The sequence below is a fragment of the Boleophthalmus pectinirostris genome, unplaced genomic scaffold, assembly GCF_026225935.1.
Source record: "Boleophthalmus pectinirostris isolate CB_2022bp ecotype Guang Dong unplaced genomic scaffold, ASM2622593v1 HiC_scaffold_5, whole genome shotgun sequence".
Classification (NCBI taxonomy): Eukaryota; Metazoa; Chordata; class Actinopteri; order Gobiiformes; family Gobiidae; genus Boleophthalmus; species Boleophthalmus pectinirostris.
In genome coordinates this window covers 23,442,864-23,466,155 of record NW_026571404.1, presented here as the reverse complement: position 1 = coordinate 23,466,155, position 23,292 = coordinate 23,442,864, and the positions used below count along the sequence as shown (strand labels likewise).

Sequence of the window (23,292 nt, the reverse complement as noted above, 5' to 3'; positions counted from 1 at the left end):
CAGACCATCACTGCTCTCAATTAAAATCCCATTTCCTCTCATCAGATCAGGATCGACTGTGTGTGGGTGAGGCACCCTGAGCATGGGCAAAAATAGTAGCAGAATTTTATTGTAACAATCAAACCCATATATTTAAAATGCTTATTACTAATACTACTAAACTATTTTAAAATAGCAGATCTTCCTTGAATGAGATTTAATATTGATTTGGAAAGTACATTTAATTCAAGTAAATAAAGTTATTCTTGTCTTGTGCCTTAACATCCATAGATTGCTCTCATCTTATGTGACCCCTTCCCCCCTCTCGCTCTTGCAGACCATTGTGGAGCTGACTCAGGAAAGAGACTGTGTGCAGTTGTCTCCGCTAGGCCCATGTCCGGCTCAGTCCCCCAACGGCTCCCCCAGTCTGAGGAGGACTGAGAGCCGCCAGCACCTCTCTGTGGAGCTGGCCGACGCCAAGGCCCGGATCAGACGACTACGGCAGGAGCTGTGAGTACTATCACTGCTCAATAAGTCTTTATTTACAGTGAGCCTGATGCAAACAGGAAACTCCAAGAGGTCAATGGGTCAAGCAGATATGAATAATTCTGGTTCAGAAGGAAACCTGCTTTGAAATAAAGGGAAAATGATCTAATTTGAGTCTTACTAAAACACTGAACACCTGCAACAATGAGTCACACAGGATGAATATATTTACTTCACTTCCTTCCACCATGAGTTGACCTAAACTGCTATGTCATACCAAAATGTATAGATAGTTTAGTCATTATTTGATTGCTAAATGTTCAAAAAGAGACTTGAAACTCATAGAAAAAGAGATGCTCCTAGACCTGTCACACAATAACAAATTTTAGAATATGAAATATTGTTGAAGTTAATATAGACTATAAACAATATGCAAACTAATTTATGCCACTGACACAAAAACCCAAGACCGGATTTAAAGCACAAAAATTACTCTAAATGTACAATATGGTTTAAAAAAAAAAAAAAAAAAAACATGAGCTGCAAAAAATAAATAGCAAAATGAAACACTTTATTACTTGGTTTGCATCTGTAATTAGTGAAATAAGTTATTAATTAAAACTTTTGCAGCTTAAATCTAACTGTGTGGACAAAATGTTACCAAGAATTTCCCAGTAGTGTAAAGAAAATGTACACATGATAAATATTGACCCCAAAAAATATAGTTTCAGCTTTCATATTTTAAATAAATTGATATAGTACAGGCCTAGATGTTCTACACCAGAAATCTCTAAATAGTTTCCATTTGGAGTCCCTGATTTACTTCATCTTTCATCTCTTCAAACTGTTACAAACTTCGGGGAAATGTGATTCATCAAGTTCTTGTTTATAAATAACAATTTCAGTCAAATTTTTTTCTGTCTTTGTGCAACAAGTATCTCCCATAACTAACAGTGTATAATTTACTTTCTATGTTGTATTGGCTGGTTTATTCTGCGCTTTGTCAATGTAAGTGACATCCAACCACAAGTTAGCATTACTCTGAGCAGTAGGCTCTAATTAGAGGGCTTCTCCTGTGATCAGCATTTAGCGCAGTCTCTTGAGGAGTGGTAAGTTCACTTTGATTTGTGTATTCTGTCAGTAAGTCTCCTCTAACTATTCTTTAAAAGATTAATTCATTATGGGTTGCCTTTAGTGGTATAAGCGAACTCTCTCAAATTGGCTTGCTGGTTGCTATGGCGGTGTTTGTGTTTTGTCATGTGGTCATGCTGAACAGCCATAAAGGAGACTGTTTGTCCCTGTTTTTCTAAACTCGTGCTGTAGTTGGTGGCAGTTCTCTGTGGTACATTTGTGTGGTCATGGGGCCTGTGCTGTTGTGTGTTTGTGAGTGTAGAGCCGAGGGGTATGGGTCACTGCTCCCACGCTGCTCTGTTTCTAATTGATCTTATAAATACTACTGTAGTCCAGCAACAGATTTTAGCCAGTTAAGATGTATAATAGTACAGAATATTAAAAATACCAGGGACTTTGTCAGTAATCACCAAAGAGTTATAATACCATGTTTTCTGGTTCTCAGCAATACAGTAGTCATTCCGTACCCTACACTTCCTGAACTTCTTCTGAAACTTCATCTGCCCTGGGGCTGACGGGTGGAGTAACTGCCAGTTGCTTACACACTGCATTCACACAGGCAAAGTGAGTGAAGTGCATTACCCAAGGACACTACAACAGTATTTACAGGCCGTAGGTGGGATTTAATTTACAACCTTCTGGATGTTCGACAACCACTCATGGCCACTATACTTTAAAAATGCTGTAATGTGTCTATGTCTTACCTTAACAAAAGGAAGATTTTTAGAACAAGCATCACAGAAATTAAGCAATATGACAAGACTTAAACAAGATTTTTAAAATGTGGATAGTGAATAGGAAAACCAAGAAGTATGGTTATATTAAGCCTGTCAATATCAATTAATTACAGTATTGACTTATCATTCAATATATGAAAGCTGGGACACTTATTTTGGGGCTCAATATGTATTGTGTGTACTTTTTGGCCATACCGGCCTGTCAAAGCCTTATCACGTCAGATCTCAGAAGCTAAGCAAGGCCGGGACTGGTTAGTACTTGGATGGGAGACCGCTGGGAAAATCAGGTGCCACGGGGGGCGCCAGTCATCAGAACTGTTGTTGTGTCCTTAGGCAAGGCACTTCACCCTCATTGCCTAGTAGGAAAGTCCTGTGTGTGTGTGTGTGTGAGTGAGTACTGGTGGTCGTTGGAGGAGCCGATGGCGCAGATTGGCAGCCTCGTTCAATCAGTCTGCCCCAGAGCAGCTGTGGCTACAGTAGTAGCTTACCATCACCGGGTGTGGAGTGAATGAATAATGCTCTGTAAAGTTTCTTTGAGTGTCTGATGCATTATTTTTTCTTTGCTATAGTTAGGAGAGTTTAGCCATTTTTATGTAATACAATAAGATTTGAGCTGTAGAATAAATACCTGCTATGATTATGGTTCATTCTGCCCTTAATTTGTTGTAGCTCAGGCTTTTTAATGATCCCATCTCTTTAAAAATGGGCTTAATGGGATCATCCTGCTTTATTTCAGTGGTATAAAGTAGTTTTATCCCAGTATATCTCTGGAGCAATATATCATGCTTCAAAATTTGTTACCGTGACAGGCTTAAACTGAACACTATGATCAGATTTAAAAACTGTGGATAGTGCTTAGGAAAACCAACGAGCATGGTTACAATAGTGTTTAGTCCGTATATGCCTCTTAGAGCATGTCTGTTGTTGGGCTCATATGCGTCGCGTGTGGAGAATCATATCAAACCTCTCGGAGCAGCTGCGCCCTGATGGGAAAAGCTGAAGTGTACAGGTGTTTCTGATTTGGTGAAGGAGAGCACAGACACAGAGCGGTGTGGAGGGGGTTAACTGATGAAACAAACACAGATGATTGAACATCCTGTCTGCATCTCGTCTTCATCCCAACGTTATGAACTGAACCAAAACAACAGAATGATGATGGCTTTTTCCTTATTGAAATGCTCCCCAGACTCAGTGAGCTGTAATCAAACAGGCCATCAGATGTTCTGCGGTGTCACTCACAAGAGCCAGAGTTGAGCATCTCAGGAATGCACTCCTTTCTCTTCAAAGCACGACGACAAATCTCTCTTCTTTACTGAAGTTAAGCATTTCTAATTGAAGTAAAAGAGCAATAGGCTAGAGGTGGTTGCATGTGTACACAATTATCATAAAAACTACAACAAATAATATTTAGAGAATACATTTTACTAGAATCTTTACATATTATTTACGTTCTTGTGATATGTGGGTCTTGCAATCAATTTTGAAATGTTAATACTGTAAATATTGGTAATGATCTTCCATAACAGCATCAAATATTGGATATAAGCTTACAGTTTGTAGTTATCATTAAAGGGCCCATATTACACTATTTTCTGATCTATATTATAATGTTATTTCCTCATCACAAACATACCTGGAGATGTGTTAACTTGAAAACTACCACTACATGACATCACAAGGTGGAACATAGCATTTTAAGACAGACTAACAGACCAGGATTACTCAAACATGTATGATGAATGAATGAAAGAAAACACAACTCCGGGTATGTTTTTGATGAGATAACGACATTATAACATGGCTTAAAACTCACAAGAGTCCGTTCTGGGTAGTACAGGACCTTTTAAACAACAAAACATTTTCCCCATGGTCAAAGCTATATTTATGTTTGGATATACATCATTACTTTATGTGTTCCTGAACTATAACCCGAAGCAGTGAACTGTTTTGGAAAGTTGTCTAGATTGTCAACTTATTTGGAGCTTAGAGGGATATACACACCAGACTAGTCCTGATCACATCTCAAACACAAACACAAAATGCTCTGCCAAATAAAGAAACTAGGTTAGTGGGTTGAGCTGTATCTTTAAGTACTTCCCATTCATCTTACCTTACCTCAGAGTTACTACAAACATTGTCTGCTTTATAATAAAAATTACTGATGTTTTTAAGTGCATATGACAAGTTAGACAGCACACTACACTAATGCATTTTCAACATGTTATCTTTAAGATTAGAAACTAGTTTTTCTTAGTGTGATAATTTTGATTTTTACAATTACATAATTGTTAAATAGCAAACAAATGGTAAACAAGGCCCAAATCAAATTTGCACAATAGTGATTATTTAATATCTACGATTCTATGACAACACCTTTATATTGTTAAATACGTTTGTATGTCCAAACGTTTGTATGTTTAAATAGTCCAAAAATATGTTCTTTGTTTATAAGTTGTGTTTTGGATGGAGTTTTGTGCAGTGATGTTGTAGAGGAATTTCTTTTTACAACTCTGCTCTATTTCCTAATATAATTAAATTTTTGTCAGCATTTTCACCAACTTTCTTCACAAACTGAATCTTGATTGATGTAACGCTCACATAAATACTGACCACATGTATTATCTCATCAAACTAAATTATGAAACCATGGAAATCTGCCATACACATTTTATTAATAATTTGCCTTTTGTTTTTTCCTTTCTTTTAGAGAGGAGAAAAGTGAGCAGCTTTTGGACACCAGGCAGGAGCTGGAGAACATGGAAGCAGAGCTGAAGAGGGTCCAGACGGAGGTAACAAAACCGCACGTGTTCGAATACGTCACATAGACATTCATACAGTAGCACACTCTCCACCTGCTCCTCTCTCCCTCCTCCCCCCAGTGCTTTGTTTCTACAGCACTGCCAGGCTCTAATCAGCTAGCTTGTGCTTTAGCTCATTATAGGCTATTAGAACTATCTATAGTCCAGTGGCAACCTCTCATGACTTTTGATTTGAAGTGGGCGGAGCATGGAGGCCTGGTGGCTGCTAAATACATGTTATAAACTGGGTTGATGAGTTCACAGTATAAAGGATGCGTGTGAGGAAAGCCAACTAATGCTGTTTCAGATAATCTTCCTAATCGCACATGATAAAGTCATTAACCCACTGACTCTTTAACACCCGTTTGGTCCAAGGGCTGCACAAAATTTCAGTGAACCTAATCTAATATAAATCTTTTATTGGAACATGATTATCAATATTGGAGATGTGTTTTTAACAAGATAAAGCTTATCTGTCCCCAAAAAAGTCTGGTACAGTTCTTTGACATAGTGTTCAAATTTATTGACTTGATTAAGAACTGGATTTTGGGTATCTGATTTAGTTTTTTTAATTGATTGATTGATTATTGGTCATATTTTGATGTCATCTATAGATAATGTATGTAGCAGATGTGATTATTGGTGATTTTCAGACTCTAGTATGTGATGATCTCTTAATCCCAGATGGAGGCAAACCCTAGAACTCACTGTATTACAACTAAATCTGAATTTTAACAATATTATTTTTAGCTGCTCCATCTGTATTGCATATTATTGACACATAGAATATTGTGATCTGAAACCAAGTCATTGATACTTTGCAGCTGATGTCCCTGGGGGTGTGATGCTAACTGTGAGCACTGCTCTATATGAAGCTTGTTAGACTTTATTTTGAGTTTCATTTTAATATAATCTGACTAGAAAGTGCCAAATTAATCGGAACTACAACAAGTGAGATGATTTGTGCTGTTAAACAAGTCCCCCTCAAATAACATTAGTCACAAGATAGCTAGCATTAGCCAAGAGTTTTTCAGCCAGTCACTCTTACCTTTTTGTTGAAAATCAAACTCTAAAAACTGTTTTGATGGTGTTTGCTAATGCGTGTGACCCTGGTAACTGCTGAACATTCCACCATAGAAATTCATGTAGAACACCCCCAGTGTGATGTCACTGCAGTGTATCAATAGCTTAATATGTGGTTCTACTTGAATATTCTGCTTCATGTTTACTTAATCTTATATTTATGTCTTAACTCCAGAGTTACCAGCTGATGTCCGATGCCCGGTCAGCACGAGCCTACAGGGACGAGCTGGATGCACTTCGGGAGAAAGCGCTGCGTGTGGACAAATTGGAGAGTGAACTGTGTAGATACAAAGAGAGACTCCATGATATCGACTTTTATAAGGCCAGAGTCGAGGTATGTGTGCCATAATCTAATACCATTTAAAGGTCTTATGTTATGCAAAAGTGACTCTTGTGAGCCTTAAAACACGTTATAATGTTGTCACCTTATCAAAACCAAAAAAAGTTGTTTTGTTTCATTCACTCATTCATTCACTCATTCATGAATAATCCTTTAATTTTAGTCTACATTTCCAAAGCTCAAAATTCTCTGTTCCACCTTGTGATGCCATGATGCATTTTCTAGTTAACCACTACCTTTTACCTGTAGTTCAATAGATACTGGCAAGTTCAGAACTGGTTTTCCAAATGTTTCAAGTGAAGATATTTGGAGTTTAAAAACACAGTGGAGCACTTTCTATATTATCATATGACATCACAAGGTTGAACAGAGTGTTTTCAGTTTGAGAGAATAACTCATCTGAAATATGCAGTGTTTGTCTTTTAAACATGTGTGAATAAAACAAAACACAACTCCAGGTGTGATTTTGATGAGAAAACAACATTATACCATAGATTTAAAAAAAAATTGTGTAATATGGACTCTTTAAACAGCTTGTACACGAGGTAATAATTATATAATGGGCTGTTCAGGAACTGAAAGAAGACAATCAGATTTTGCTGGAGACAAAGAACATGTTGGAGGAACAACTGGACACGAGCAGGAGCCGTGCCGACAAACATCACCACCTGGAGAAGGAAAATCTGCAACTCAAATCAAAACTGCACGATTTGGAGACGGTAAGAACTTGTCCTTTTTTATTTAACATATGGATAACTTATTAAATATCTATAGTAACAGGGTCTGGGCAAGTTTTATTTTTTGTATTGCTCAATCAAGATTTTCAATTTCATCTTGCTTTTTAAAAAATGGCCTGTCCAGTTAATGACTGGAAAGACGAGTGCTTCAGTGGGTCAGTTAAGTGTCAGGTCAGGTGTTCATCAGGGTCACAGTGGAGATATCACTTATAGACAGCAAAGAGAAAAGTCTGAGGCAATCTGACTACATTTAAAACTTTTTTAATGTGAAAATGGGACTAGAAATGGTATTTACTATTTTAATAATTGCTATTTAATACACACGCACACAAAATCCATTTATTTCCTCCATGTTCTAAAGTCTGCTCCAAACCACATGCATTTATTGACAGATGACTGGCTTTAGTTTCAATGAAAGACCTAAACTGTTCATTGGCAATTAGTAATGACTCAATCTAGATCTTAAAAGCTGATTCATTGCACAGGCCAAAACTGTGACAACTTTGAGATGTATATATGATTTTTGATTATGTTTTGTTTCCAGGAGCGTGACTTGGACCGTAAGCGCATGGAGGAGCTGTTGGAGGAGAACCTGGTGCTGGAGATGGCTCAGAAGCAGAGCATGGATGAGTCTCTGCACCTCGGATGGGAGTTGGAGCAACTCTCCAAAACACCAGACCTGACTGATGGTAATATACCAGGGTTTATTACAGGTGCACTGTGTAACTTTTTGGTTGGGGGTCACCTCCTTGTTTCAATGGATATCTCATTGCATGCTTAGAATGTTCCACAGTATGACTTGAAGTGGCTCTAGAGACACAGGCATTCTGACTGTGAGCAGGGTTACCTGTTGACATATCTGAACTATATCTTGGTCTGGTTTGATCTCCATGAAGATAGAAAGGTTTAATACCATACTGTGAAACATAAATAAAGCAATAACCTCTCCAAGGAGAAAAGCATCTGACGGGCCTTCCACCAGTTTCACAGTGCACCTTTAAGTGTCAACGTAAACAAGGGAGTAAATTACTTTATATTCTGTGATCCAATAAAGGGTTTAAAGTGGTATAAAGTGGACTGCCAGTGTCTTGGCTGCAGTCAGGCTTAAAGTCATTGTCTCATTTACAACAGTGCAATTCCAACTTCTGCTTTGCCATGTCATTAAGAGCTGTGATTAATATTCAGCGACTTTTGCAGGATTATCTACAGCTGTATGTGTTTGGACAAAAGCAAATAAGAGGCTTAGCAGCAGATCTGGATAAAGATTTAGTTTAAGGCGAAACTACACTTAAGTGCTTTAAGCCCTAGCTGTAATTCTGGTCTATGGATAATTTCTTTAGTTTTAACTTATTCTTCTGTTGTTTGAATGTATTTCTAACATAGTCCCTCAGAAGTCTTTGGGAGAAGAGGTGAATGAGCTGACGTCCAGCCGTTTGTTGAAGCTGGAAAAAGACAACCAGACTCTGCTGAAGACTGTGGAGGAGCTCAAAGGGGCAGCAGCCCAGGACACCACTGCCAAACTGGCCAAAGCAAACCAAGAAAACCAGGCTCTAAAGCAGAGGGTAAGTTGACCTTTGAATTGTAAAGGATCTGGTATATATTTTTAATTGGAACCTTCTTAAATGTTTGCAAAGTCTCCTCTTTTATATACAAATGTTTGAGAAATCCCACACACGAAGCCTGCGTCATTGTCAGACTCCTGGGAGCTCTGATCAAAAGCTATGACCTCATCCCAGTTACCCCCTAAGATTTACACTTTGGCCCATCGCTTCTCCAATAGATCAAGCTGCCAGACGACTTGAGATCTTTTCACCCAGAGTCCGGGAGAGGGAAAAGAAGAAAAGCAGAGAGGGCACACAGAAAGGCCTGGATGGCATAAAGGCAGAGCTATAAATCCCAGCAGACTTCTCCCTTTTTGAGCACTGACACCCAAACGCCCCTCGCTAAGAGAAGTCTCTTAGCTATTTTCAGAAGTATAAGCTGCTCTCTGAGCTCTGTGAAGAAAAAGCATTAAATTGTGTTTTCTCTCACAAAGACTAAATCTAAAGGAAAATTTACTGCTCTGCTCTTGGGCTTTAGGCCTGCCATAAAACTCATTAAAATGGTTGTGCAGCTTCTGGTAGTTTGGAACATCAAAACAGCATTTGACTTCAGAATTTGGAACAATTATATAATAAAACTTTTTCACTGTAGGTTTATGGAAGTTAAGAAATGAAAATGTTTCTTCTCTCTTGATAATTATATGGTATGTTTGTGTGGTACAGCTGGAGCAGCTGGAGAGTGAGCTTGTGGCTGACAAAGACTCACTGCGCAGTTCTGAGTCTCTGAGCACGGAGCTAATGAAGGAAAAGGCTTTACTGGAGAAGACCCTGGAGACACTCCGGGAGAACTCCGAGAGACAGGTGCTGGCTGGATTCTTATTTCCATGATGTTTTTGTAATATATATTATCCTATGATAGCCTTTTATTGGAAACTAGCCAGAACTGTTAGAAACCAAGTGCAGTATATACAGCATTTTACTACACAAATGTATGCTTAGCCTTTTTTGCAGCCCAGACTGTACTTGATCAATCTGATCGACTGTTGTGGCAGCTCTTTCATTGGTTTGTGTAATTAATTTTGATCTAGTTTACATGGTTATTAATCAGCTGTAACACAGCTTATTGATATTGGCTCATTGATTTTCTTTGCTGTATTTACTTCCTGTCAGAAAATGTAGTGGTGGCTGCCAATATTTTTTGAGATTTGTTACAATTGAGATAACTTCCACAGGCTTCTTTGTCATAAACTTTTCCTGTAGTTTACACATCTCTGGCGATGTCTTGTAGATGAAGGATCTGGAGCAGGAGAACAAACACCTGAATCAGACTGTGGCATCTCTGAGACAGAGGTGCCAGGTCGGAGCTGAGGCCAGGGTCAAAGATGTGGAGAAGGAGAACAGAGTTTTGCATGAGTCCATATGTGAAACCACTGCCAAACTCAACAAGCTCGAGTTTGAAAGGAAACAATTACGTAAGGGATTCTGAAATACATTTATTAATGAAAATCTATAAATCTGTTGCTTTTAATAATCTTTTTATTTATTTATTCATTTTTTAAGGAAAGGAACTGGAAGTGGTGAAAGAGAAGGGAGAGCGAGCAGAGGAGCTGGAGGTGCAGGTGCAGAAGTTGGAAAGGGAAAATGAAGGTCTGCAAAAGAAGGTGGCAAGTTTGGGGATCACCTGTGAGAAGGTCTGTCACTAATGCAGCACAACTCTTGAAATCTGAATAGACTATTGTGTGTGCTAACAGTTGAAATTGCAGGTTTTGACTTTGGAGAAAGAAAACATTGAGTTGGAGGCTGAACGCCGTTGTCTGAAAAAGAAGTTGGACACATTGAAAAATATGGAGTTTCAGTTGGAAGTTTTGCAGAAGGATAATGCACAGATTGAACAAGAAAACCTGGATTTACGTCGCGCTGCTGAAACCTTGAGATCAGCCGGTGCAAAGGCAGCACAGCTCGAGGCGGAGAACAGGGAGCTGGAGAGTGAGAAGAGCCAACTCAAACGCAGTCTGGAGCTCCTCAAGGCCTCCAACAAGAAGAATGAGCGATTAGAGGTATGTCGTGTTCTATTATTCTTTTTATTCTAGGTAAGTTACTAATATAAATACTGTGGCATCACTGTAGGCAAATATATTACACAGGCTAGAACCATAGGCTGTACTAATTTTATATTTTTCTGTTGCGGATAATATGGTATATGTCAAATTGAAATCTGAAAATTGTTGCAGTACTGTGATAGTAATTATGATAAAAAGTTAACTTTTGGTTTTCATTATATTGGTTCTAAAAGATAATTAAAAGAAGGACAACTAATAATAGAATTTTAACTGTCATCATGTCATAAATTGTCTTCAAATCTTTTTATGGGGCCAGTTCTGTCTGGGGAATGGCACAACTAGTTCAGTTTCTTAAAATACCCCCTGTGCCTCACCCCTCTCTCAGGTGAGTTACCAGGGCCTGGATACTGAGAACCAGCGCTTGCAGAAGGCCTTGGAGAACAGTAGCAAAAAAATCCAGCAATTAGAGGCAGAACTTCAGGAAGTAGAGACAGAAAATCAAACGCTACAGCGCAGTTTGGAGGAGCTCAAGATCTCAAGTAAACGCCTGGAGCAGCTAGAACAAGAGGTATGAAGCTTTTTTGGTGTAATTTAATGTTTAGTAGGTGTAAAAGAACATTTTGGTGATTCTGACATAAAAATTATTTTAGTATAATCATGTAAGTGTCATGGTTTAGGTTCAACAGTCACAGAAAACTGTAATAAAATGAAACGTTTACATGCAGACATCCATACCCATGTTTATATATTATGCTGCAAGTTTAGTTTTGTGTGTGTGTGTGTTTTTTTGTTTTTTGGGGGTTTTTTGCAGCTTATTTTGAGATATTTTTTATATTCAATATTTTAACGTCACAGATCTCCTAAATAACTAAAATATTTAATTGGTATCCATTTTTGATATCTCCCATCTCTGTTTAAGTTCATTTCATTTATTTTTATTTGTGCACTTGGTTCAGTAGTAAAATACTTAAGATTGGACTCAAATGAACTCTAATGATGTACTGATATCAAACACTTTCATTCAGAGATAGTGGGCACCAATCCAAACCCACTCAGACATGTATTTACACCACATTGAGTTGAAAATCACATCCAACTTCTGCTCCTTCTTGTTTTTGGTTGTGCTTTAGAACAAAGTGCTTGAGCAGGAAACGTCGCAGTTGGAAAAAGACAAGAAGCTTCTGGAGAAAGAGAACAAGCGTCTGAGGCAACAGGCTGAGATCAAAGATTCCAAACTTGATGACAACAACCAGCGGATCTCAGCACTGGAGAAGGAAAACCGCACCATGGGCAAAGAGATGATTTTCTTCAGGGACTCTTGCACCAGAGTCAAAGACCTGGAGAGGGAGAACAAAGAGTTGCTCAAACTAGCCAGCATTGACAAGAAGACGCTCATCACACTCAGAGAGGTACATAACATTTCTTTAATTTAACCTCACAAAAATGGCTGAAAAGTTATTCCATTAATACATTGCATTTACAGTAAGTGGAAGTAGCTCAGTTGGTAGAGGGATTTTTCATTGATCCAAGGGTTCAATCCCTCTCTCGACATAAACAATAGTGTAGTTGTGTCCTTGGGCAAGTCACTTAACCCACCTTGCCCTCAGTGTATGTCTGGTGTATGAATGTGTGTGTGAATGGTTGAGTGGTTCCTTGATGTAAAGTGCTTTGAGTGCCTTGGAGGTGGAAAAGGAAGTGTAACCATTTACTAAATAATTGGCAACATCTCTCAACCCAAATCGTTTTAATTTCATCAATGTACTCTCACTATGAACGCTCTACTCATAAAACAAAACAACAAGTAACTGACACTGAATTACATAATTATATTATTATGTAATACTAATATATAGTTTTAAAATAAATAAAAACAAAATAAAACAACTTGTACCTGTGTGTTTAGGAGCTTGTGAGTGAGAAGCTGCGGACTCAACAGATGAATAACGATCTGGAGAAACTGACACATGAGCTGGAGAAAATCGGACTAAACAAAGAGAGACTGCTACATGATGAGAGCTCTGATGATAGGTAATACTATTTTAGACTTGGAAATTAGACTCTACCAGGACTATTGAGCTATGTATATGCCTCCTACAATTCTATTTCCTATTTAATGAAAGCTGAAAAGAGCAGATAGATATTTTATTTAATATTTGTAAATAATCTGAGCCCAAGTAATTATTTACTTTTTCTTGTCAGGTTTAAGCTCTTGGAGTCAAAGCTTGAGTCGACTTTGAAGTCATCTTTAGAGATCAAAGAGGAGAAGATCGCTGCTCTGGAGGCCAGATTACAGGAGTCTTCAAACCTTAACCAGCAGCTTCGACAAGAGCTCAAGACAGTCAGTATCATACAATCCATATATGCTTCTTTTTTTTTACTGTAAACTCAGTGTCGAATATGTCTACATAACAAAGGCAAAGCTGCTAGAATCCACTTAAGCGTTAACAGCTACTCTAAATAACAAAACCTCTTTTTACAGCCAACTGCCAACAGCAAGCTGTGCTGAAATCATTCGCTGTATTTGAAAATGTTGAGTGTTCTTGAGGCGAATGCATTATTAATTCACTCAGTGCACTTCTATCGCCACTTTATCTATTCATGAGGCGGCAGGAGTCTGTCAAAGGCTGAGATGGAGGCGAGACTTTGTGCTTCCCTTCAGGGGGTACACACTCAAACGTAGCTCCGGCTTTGAGTGGGCTGCTCATTAACCTGTCAGCATTATTACTATGTACTCTCAGGTTTGGTGAAGCCTTGTAGTTTTGTAGTTTATATAGTTATGCATATCTTTCAAAGGTGAAGAAAAACTATGAAGCTCTGCGACAAAGGGAAGAGGAGGAAAGGATGGTCCAGAGCTCGCCCCCTAAAGGGGGGGAGGACCAAAAGTCTGTAAATAAATGGGAGAAGGAGAGCCATGAGGCCACACGAGAACTGCTGAAAGTCAAAGACCGGCTTATTGAGGTCGAAAGGAATGTAAGTTACATCTCTCACATTTAGTACATTGTACTAGATACTAGATACTAGATAGCATGTTTTTTAAATCAATATAACGATGTCTAAATCTCTGTGCAGAATGCTACACTGCAGGCAGAGAAAGCTGCTCTGAGGAGCCAACTCAAACAACTAGAAACTCAGAGCTCCAACCTCCAGGCTCAGATTGTGGCTCTACAGAGACAAACCGCCTCTCTCCAGGAGAACAACACAACACTGCAAACCCAAAATGCAAAGCTTCAGGTAATGACCTTAGATGCTGCAAACCTTTCAGATAAGCAACATCCAAAAGACAAGATATTGAGTTTGAGCACAGCAATTTGTGTGTAGGCGTTAGTAGCATACCAGGGGTGGAAGCACTACTGAAGGTATAGAGACAATCCTCACTGATAAATTATTCACAATTGAAATCTGAAGTTTTTTTAACATAAAAAACAAAAAATACAAAGACAAAAAATTGAAAATAAAATGAGAGACTGTGTGTCTTGTATGGAACCTCTCTATACAAATTAGAACATTATTTTGTAACAAATCTAGTCATGACTTTTTCTTCTGTCTTCTCCAGGTTGAGAACTCCACGCTGAGCTCCCAGAGTGCGTCCCTGATGGCCCAGAATGCCCAGCTGCAGAGTCAGCAGAGTGGGCTAGAGGGGGAGAGGGAGGGGGCTTTGAGGGAGAAGGAGGAGATCCGGTCCACATATGAACTGTTGCTACGGGACCATGAGAAACTGGCTGCCCTCCACGAGAGACAAGCTGCTGAGTATGAGGCTCTCATCGGTAAACATGGAGGATTGAAGAGCTCACACAAAAATCTGGAGCAACAGCACAGGGACCTGGAGGACAAGTAAAATGCAACTTATATGGATAACAGGGGTGTAATCTTCATTACATTGTCTCCATACTGTGTTTTATTTGCAGGTACAAGCAGCTGTTACAGAGGAAGGCAGATCTAGAGCATTTAGAAACAAATCTGAAGGAGCAGCAAGAAAAAATGGCATCCGAAAATGAGGCTCATCAGGCTACAGCTGACAAGTGCAGACTGCTCAAAGAAGAAAATGACAGGTCATTATCAGATTTATAATAGTTACTCTTTAGTTATTTTAAAGGCGTTGTACCTGAGTTTTACTCTCTTTAAAAACTATGAAAAACAGAACTAGTTCATTTTAAGCTGTGTATTCCTCACTTTGTTAACACATTTCTACTAGAAATCCTTATTATTCAGTGTGATTAGTTTATGAGCTCATTTCACAACTTTCAGAGACCAGAAAACACTTTAAAATTAGATGCAGACAGCACAGAGCATTCATTTTGACCTGAGCTGATTTTACAGTACATCTATACTGGGGCATATAAACTTTATTGATTCTCAAGAGAAATTATATAGTAACTCACACATCACAGTAATAACAAAGAGCAAAAATATATCTATCTATCTGATTTTTTTTTTTTTTTTTTGCTTTTGTTTGCTCTTATTTCAGACTTAACACAACATATCAACAGCTCATGAAGGACAATGAGACTCTGCAGCTTGACCATAAAAACATAAAAAGCCAACTGAACAGTGCCAAGTTGGACCAGACCAAACTGGAGGCAGAGTTCTCCAAACTGAAGGAGCAGTATCAACAACTGGACATTACATCTACTAAACTCACCAACCAGTGTGAGGTAAGAGATCAAAGAGACCTGGGACAGAGAGGGCAGTATTCCCAGAATTTACCACAGTGTGACATTTATCTCTATGTAGACAAGCTGGTGAAGCTGCTAAGCCAACTTATAGGTTAGATCTGTGGAGATGTGACCTTACTCACAGTTGGAATGAATGTTATGAATACCCATAATGAAATAAGTGCTATAAATAACTTAAATGCAATGCTGTGTAACATTTCAGACAACGTGTTCATATTTCCATGGAGACAAGCAGGTGACAGACCTCAATTAGAAAAGTTACACAGTGTACCTGTAACGACAATTTTAGTCCTAACCTTTTGTCGTCTCTGGGTGCAGGGGATCCAGGCCTAACGCGCTACCCGATTGGCAGATTGGATCGTAAAGCAGAAAGGAGTAGGAAGTAGAATGGATAAAAGATGTTCGATAATATTACAGAGTTGAGTAGTGAAAACTAGACCACCGGCCGTAAAGAGAGCGGTAAAAACCGTGTGACCTCCTGTCACCCATACACCCAGTGCACTGGCACCTGTGCATTTATATAGGGCTTGACTCCACCCTGCCCCCTTGTGGCCAAGCCGAATATAGGTCACCCTGTGCCCAGACAAACAGTGACCCAAACTAACCCCAGCCTAAATGAAAGAAAAATGGCTCCTACAGTACCTTAAAGTAAACTTACTCTTACCTGAGAGTAAAGTTTGGCTTCTCCACCCATCCCTGCTTAATCACAGCTTATTCATTTCCACAAGCAGCTGCCTTAATTATGACCCTTGAGATTTGACGTTGGACTTCTGTAGTCAGCTGTGTTGCGGAGACTTGAGAGAGCCTTTATTGTGTGTTCTGATCTTCAGCTGTTGAGTCAGCTCAAAGGAAACCTGGAGGAGGAGAACCGTCACCTGTTGGACCAGATCCAGACTCTGATGCTACAGAACCGCACTCTCCTGGAGCAGACCATGGAGAGCAAGGACCTCTTCCACGTAGAGCAAAGACAATACATGTGACTGCTGCTTTGACCTTTGACCTCAGTATTATACCTTTACAAAGTTGGATTCAAACACTAATCTGATATTTACTTCGTTTATCTCAGAGACAAGCTAAATGAGCTGAGGAGACAGAAAGAAAAACTTGAGGAGAAGATAATGGACCAATATAAGTTTTATGACCCTTCACCTCCACGCAGGTACGGATGTCCGTCTGTGTGGAATATAGGTTTTGACAACAATATTGAAATTGTTAAGTGAAAATATTATTATATGTGTGACTTTTTTTAGGGTTGTCAAAATGATCAAAAATCAGATCCTAATCGATAATAAAATGTTTATAGGCTAGATTGTTTATTTGAGCAGGTATCAGTACTTTAACAAAATCACATAAACAGAATAAAATTTCACCTTTTCTAAACAGTTTCTGAGCTTTGGATTATTTAGATTTTTATAGATTATTATAACTATTATTTAGCATTAAAAATAACTATTGTCAAGCCTATTTCAACATGGAGTTTGAAATTTTAGTATTATGACAAGACTCACTTTCTGAAATTTGTGATTTGTGTAAAGACATTTTAATTGAGATTGAACTGAATTGAGACTGCAGATTTTCTTGTCCTTCCTCTTCACAGGCGTGGAAACTGGATCACTTCGCAAATGAGGAAGCTGATAAAGCCAAAGAGGGAAAGGATGCGCTCGCTCACCTTGACCCCGTCCCGCTCAGAGTCTGGAGACGGTCTGGCTCTGCCCCTGGACAGTCAGGACAGCTCCTCTATCGGCTCAGGCTCCAACTCTCTGGATGACACACTCACTCACAAGAGGAGTAACAGTGAGTGGACCTTAATTACTCATCTAACATACAGCTATAGACTGAGCAAGAAAATAATATAGTGAACAGATTTTTGGAGCGTCCTATAGAAGGACTGCTCGATTCACAATTATTTGACTCATAACTGAAATAATAAATATTTCAAACTATTATTTCTACAGTATATTGTCAGATTGAACCTTTATATAAGTATAGACCATAGACTGCATAAAGAAGTGAACTATGGGAGTGTGACATCACCCATAGCATTTGGCTCCAGTCAAATGAAGCTCACGTAGGCTAGCTGTTATAGGGGCGAATTTGAAGCAAGTTCCATATTAGGAATAGGAATTGATTTACAGACAATATAGTGAAGAAAATCCAAGATCCTGTGGAGCAAGTTAGTAGGAACATTTTAAGAGCAAAATAATGAGTTTGACAGCTGCAGTTAATGGGAAGAGGGGTGATGTTTTCTGAATTGGAGCCAGTGTCGATGGAGACGGAAGCGCACCCGTGATCACTTCCTATTTGGAATGCAGCGGCTAGCTGGTTAGCCATGTCCATTCATATATACAGTCTATGGTATAGACCTAATATGATTTATCAATATATAGAAGTTTTCTGAGACAGTAGATTAGAGTGACTTTGCTCCAGGGTAGAATAATTCTGAGCAGAAGGTAATTATATTTTCAATTGCAACAGTTTTTGTAATTGAATAGAACAATAACTGTTTTAAATCTGATTGCTTGGCCCTATCATATAGCATATAATGCAGTGGACACTTCTTAACTACTCCTGTGCTTCTCTATCTCTCTCATAAGGGAGGAGAGGGCAGCAGCCTCATGCCCAAGGGCAGGGTTCGACCAATGGTATGATGAGTTTGGATGGGGCTTCTGACCCAAATTTCCAATCTTTCGGGGCATGTTTTCGTGAGTCCATGGCCATCGTCAGTGGTTTTAGAGTTTTGCTTTGCACTGCACAGTGACCCAAGGTTGACCTGCTTCAGATGTGTTTCCATGAATAGTTCAGATTCAGGGCTTCATTGTGTCAACTTGTTAATCTGTGCAGTTCACCTGTACAAACATACAACATAAAAGAACTACATTGTACATAGAATCATATATATTAAAAGGTGCAATTCAGTGTGTTTTCTTTCTTTTATTTTTAATTTTTCAGTTTCATTTTTTAATTTATTGCACATTAATTTAGTTTTATGGATAAAATAGTCTTCAGAAAATTAAAATCATTGATCAAGCGGCTGTGAAATATGCCTGCATGAAAGCATTTGGTCTTGTAGTTTTTTATTGCACCCTTTAATACTCAGCATCCTCTGTGTTTCATCCAGATGTGGTGCAAATGTGTGTAGTTGTGTTGTGTACAAAAACAATAATATAAAAACCATCACCCATGGTTCACTCCCATTGGACCGTCAGTGTGTGCTTGAGTGTGCAATGAGAACAGGTTTAGATTTTCTCCTGTGTTGATAGAATGATAGAGTAATGATCCCAATGAAAATGTTTGTGTCTATATATGATTATGTACAGTATATGGAGATTTTAGATATTTTAGTGATAATTGTCTGTTGATTTGTGGATTCAGATCTGTCCCTGTTCCTCTCCCTGGACTCTGTGTGATAACGTTAACCATATCCTTCTGTTCTGCCCTTTTTTTCTTTTATTTTCTTTTCCTTCCTCCTCCTTCCACACGCTCTCTCCCTACACCCTGTTTGTATCACATCTCCTGTGTGTCTCCTGCTTCACGTTGACAGCTCTAAAAAGGTTGCCTTTCATGAGGAACAGATCGAAGGAGAAAGACAAGGCCAAGGCCATCTACCGGCGCTCCATGTGTAAGACCTTCATTAGCCGCTAAGCTAGTTATCTCCGCCGCTTTTCCTCGTTCACTATCACTCTAGGAGAAACAAAAAAGGAATGGTCATTGAATCCGGAGAGGTGTGACAGGGTACAACCATCTTAGAACAAATTTTGCTTCTGTCAGTGGAGGAGAGTATGGTGGCCCCCCATAGTCTAAAATTAACCTGTACTTGGTAAAACTAATTAAATTTAAGCCTGCTGTAAATGGTGTCATTTTTATATTACGCACTCAAAGTCCTTCACATCAAGGAATCACTCACCCATTCACACACACATCACCAGTGTACGCACACACCTGGGGCAAGGTGGATTCGGTGTCTTGCCCAATGACAGTATTCATCTGTGACGTTTGTCTACTGATATGAAGGGACTGAAGGTTGGCGGTTCCAATCCTGTTCTAGACAACCACTACAAATTGAGCTACTGTTCTAAACATTTAAAACTAACTTTATTTTATCTGTATTTAGTATTTTTTTAATCAGCAGAGCCAAAAAGTTGCATTTATTCTATTATTTATTATTATTAATATTATTATTATTATTGAATAAAATGAAATAAATATGGATTGCTTGTGCCACCATAGTCTCAGTATAAACTTGTGAGAAACACTATCCATCATTATATTACTTGTACATTAAAAATTGCATTTGACTCATTGTCGACGGTGATCCCTTCAGTGACCAATTCTTAACATTTCTTCCTAGGAAAATCACTTTTGTGAGTTACGCCTGCTGCCTTCACTTAGATAAGACCTGAATAAGTGTCACTGACTCATAAATGACCTAGCCAGACTCTCCCCTCATAGCTTTGTGCTTGTGACAGTTTTTAAGATTTAGTTAAGCTTCCTTTTCCACCTTAGCTAATAAGGCGTGTTTTACTCACAGTGTGTAGTGTTTTCTGTGGTCCAGTTGTGAATGAAAGGCTGTGTGTGTGGTTTGACAGTGAGTGCGAATGGGTCTGCCTTTCATGAGCCTGCTGCACTGTGTGTGTGCGCGTACTCATCTTGGACAAAGCATGACTTCTTAAAATCATATCAACATTGATCACTGCCAGGCTGCACTCTCCACGGACGACTTCAAATGAGCCCGGATCTTCTCTTGTGTATTTTTTGTCTCCCCTGTCAGCCAGCTGCATTTCACATCTTATTATTCTGCTCATATTGAGTTCTCTTCTGCTCTGGTTGTAGACTGTGCTGCTGCTGCCTGAAGTGGGTCTGCATGCGTTCATGCTTCGCTGTTACATTTTCATGGCTCACAGTTTCTTAGGCATTGTGTATTTGACTGCAACTCCCATTGCACTTTGTCTAATAAACTTGTATTCAATGTGTGCTTAAAATAGATAATGTAAAAAATAAGTTGATGATAATTACAGCATAAGATCAAAAGTATAATACTGTATACAGGTACAATTCAGACAATTAGTTTTTTTTCAGTTGATAATTTTATTTCATAATCAGAATAAGATTGTATACAGTATAATAAGAAGTTATTATACTGGGTTATCATGTACATAAAGAAGTAATTTAATTGAAGTACTGAAATATTTCAATCTATTCTGATGCTGTGAGATGCCCCTGAAATGCCCCGTGTTGTTTATCCCTTTGTTTCGTTTAGCCATGAATGACCTGCTGCAGACCATGGCGGTGGCAGGGGGACCTGAGGCACAGTGGGCGCTCAGCATTGACAACCTGGATGGAGGAGAATCGCTGGACTCTACAGGGTCCACACGACGCAATGGACAGAGACTGAAAGAGCTTGCTTTATCATCCAACGCTATTGACTGTGAGGCTCTTACACTGCCCTCTTCAGGCCACGGCAGGAACAAACTCCGGATCAGGGTCAAAGGTGGCAAGAGTAGCAAACATAGAGGCCATCTCAATTCTTTTTCCTTGATTCCTCTCCCTGGTCCTTCAATTTTCATCTGTCAATCAAATGCACACTATTAAATGGTATCTCAAAGCTCAGAGGAGGCAAATGAAGTACAGGCGCAGCAGCAACGGATGTTTGACATGTAAAACAATCCTGAATTTGATATTAAAACTAAGGAACTAGAAAAGGTTGTCCCATTCATGCTCAGCTTATGTCTTCTCCCTGTGTCTCCTCTGTGGCTGGGACCCATTTCCTGCAAAATTAAGGAGAGGAATCAAAGGGAAGGAAGCGAGGAAAGAGAAATGAGATGTGCCCAGAATGTTTACGAGATAGTTACACTTGCACTGTAATAATGATTTTTTTATTTTTTATTTTTTTTTTATAACAGACGGTGCTTCCTGTGAGGATGTGGCTGGCTCCACTGATGATCCTAAGAGTCAAGGTAGAACATTAGCATGGATCTGCATAGATAATTGAAACACTTTGTTTGAGTCAACTCAGAATTCGATGACCTTTGGAAAGCGTGAATGACAGAGCTGAAATCTCCCCTCCCAAAAATGTCTTCTGCTTTATTCACCATAAACTCACTGCTTATCATCTTGCTCTTTTGTTTAATTTGATCTTGTGTGAAAACGCTATTTTTGGTGATCTGCCTTGAGTGAAAGTAGGATTGACTCTATTCTAGGCTTTACGATATTGAGGACAGTGGCTCTGAATCAGTTCACCAGCTATTTGCCACTGGAGCATAAATGACCCAGATACTGTATGTCCATTCATTGCTTCTCACATGAAAATTCTTCTTGTAGATATATCAGGTTAGGCTCCGGCAACAACATTTCAATGTTGCTTTTGAAATTATCTGTCTGTATATTACTAATGAGTTCCCAGAATGCACAATGAATCCAATACATTGTCCATCAGAGCCCATCACGGCTGCTCCTCTGTGATGCCCAGAGGAAATGTCTCGTCTCTCTAGCACTTAGCAGCAGACGTGAGGTCAGGTCCTGTGCTTTTTGCAGTGTCAGAAAGGCTCAGGTGCACATCGATTCTGTCCCCAGCAGACAGATGCAGCTCCAATTCTGAATGTAGATATGTATACATACTGGTGAGGTTCTTGTCTGTTACTAAGGACACCGTGTGGACTCTTGTGGTTTAGGTTTATGTAAAGTTATATTATTTTGCCCGTGTACTTTGTGTTTTCTTTAGACTTGAGTGTGGTGTGCAAAGTGCCCTGTAGCATCTGCAGTAAGTGATCACTGCTTGCTTGGCACTAAACTTCACGGGGGTCATTTTTTCAGCAACTTTTCTTAATTTTATGCTGTATATATTTCATTGCCACAGTTGTCAAGATTCAGATTTTCACTTGATTTACTAGTTACATTTGCTTTAAGAGTCTCCTGAATGTCTCTGCTGGCACTGTTCTTGTTCTTTGCACTCTTCGGGCTGAGGCTGGCTCTGAGCCACTGTCCCTGTCCCTCTGTCTGTCCTGAGCCATCTGCTGCCCCAGCGGGTGGCGTCACTTCAAACTGCCCCGCTTTGTGTTGGTGCATGTTATTGTGTGAATACCTCTAACTGTAAACTGTATATAACACTGTGTGTGTGTGTGTCGTCAGCCTCCAGACCCTCCAGTCTCCATAGCAACAGGACCAGTAGTAATAGTAACAATAACTCGCACCTCACCTCTCCCCTGGAGCCCAAAGGTATGCTCCTCATACACTAACACCTGCACCTACCCCCTCCTTTGCCTTTTTTCACCTGAACGTATACCGCATGAATGAGCCGATCTTTATATGCAATGGAAATTATTCCCAACCCAAAATTGTATTTCCTCTCTTGTCCTTATATTCTAACAATGTGGTGTATTACATATGTAATATGCATGTATATATACGTTTTACATATGTATGTATATTGTCTTGTAGGCACATTAAATGGCAGCCTGAGCCGGCCCCACAGTGAGAGCAGTGGAGAATTCAGCCTGAGCCTGGACCAGGACGTGTGGTCCAGCAGCGGCAGCAGCCCAGTGCAACAGCCCTCCATGTCACGCACCTCTCACCAGAGCCCTCTGCAGTTGCGGCGGTCTGTGGACCCATCCACAACAGTCCTGGGACAGACCCAGATCAGGAAGAACGGCTCCCCCGGCAGTGAGGTGGTGTCCCTGCAGCAGTTCCTTGATGAGGGGATAGACCCTACAGAGGTGAGTGCTAAACAAGAC

General features: G+C 39.4%; 1 protein-coding gene across 14 annotated transcripts in view; it reads left to right on the top strand.

Annotated features, from left to right (window-relative positions):
• Positions 1 to 23,292, top strand: part of LOC110156825 (girdin) — a 53,710-nt gene that overhangs the window by 27,306 nt on the left and 3,112 nt on the right. For 5 of the 14 annotated variants that reach the window (XM_055162818.1, XM_055162810.1, XM_055162807.1 and 2 more), the window contains 28 exons: positions 317 to 489; positions 5,041 to 5,122; positions 6,390 to 6,548; positions 7,127 to 7,273; positions 7,836 to 7,980; positions 8,675 to 8,853; positions 9,556 to 9,693; positions 10,121 to 10,304; positions 10,393 to 10,523; positions 10,596 to 10,889; positions 11,278 to 11,460; positions 12,023 to 12,301; positions 12,796 to 12,920; positions 13,092 to 13,230; positions 13,686 to 13,862; positions 13,962 to 14,123; positions 14,446 to 14,723; positions 14,798 to 14,941; positions 15,358 to 15,544; positions 16,396 to 16,541; positions 16,632 to 16,724; positions 17,163 to 17,359; positions 19,107 to 19,184; positions 20,823 to 21,053; positions 21,466 to 21,519; positions 22,284 to 22,322; positions 22,691 to 22,777; positions 23,000 to 23,274. In XM_055162818.1, the coding sequence (XP_055018793.1) occupies positions 317 to 489; positions 5,041 to 5,122; positions 6,390 to 6,548; positions 7,127 to 7,273; positions 7,836 to 7,980; positions 8,675 to 8,853; positions 9,556 to 9,693; positions 10,121 to 10,304; positions 10,393 to 10,523; positions 10,596 to 10,889; positions 11,278 to 11,460; positions 12,023 to 12,301; positions 12,796 to 12,920; positions 13,092 to 13,230; positions 13,686 to 13,862; positions 13,962 to 14,123; positions 14,446 to 14,723; positions 14,798 to 14,941; positions 15,358 to 15,544; positions 16,396 to 16,541; positions 16,632 to 16,724; positions 17,163 to 17,359; positions 19,107 to 19,184; positions 20,823 to 21,053; positions 21,466 to 21,519; positions 22,284 to 22,322; positions 22,691 to 22,777; positions 23,000 to 23,274 (4,506 nt within the window). The remainder of the gene's footprint in view (positions 1 to 316; positions 490 to 5,040; positions 5,123 to 6,389; positions 6,549 to 7,126; positions 7,274 to 7,835; positions 7,981 to 8,674; positions 8,854 to 9,555; positions 9,694 to 10,120; positions 10,305 to 10,392; positions 10,524 to 10,595; positions 10,890 to 11,277; positions 11,461 to 12,022; positions 12,302 to 12,795; positions 12,921 to 13,091; positions 13,231 to 13,685; positions 13,863 to 13,961; positions 14,124 to 14,445; positions 14,724 to 14,797; positions 14,942 to 15,357; positions 15,545 to 16,395; positions 16,542 to 16,631; positions 16,725 to 17,162; positions 17,360 to 19,106; positions 19,185 to 20,822; positions 21,054 to 21,465; positions 21,520 to 22,283; positions 22,323 to 22,690; positions 22,778 to 22,999; positions 23,275 to 23,292) is intronic. The other 9 variants (XM_055162819.1, XM_055162809.1, XM_055162808.1 and 6 more) reach the window with 6 other exon arrangements.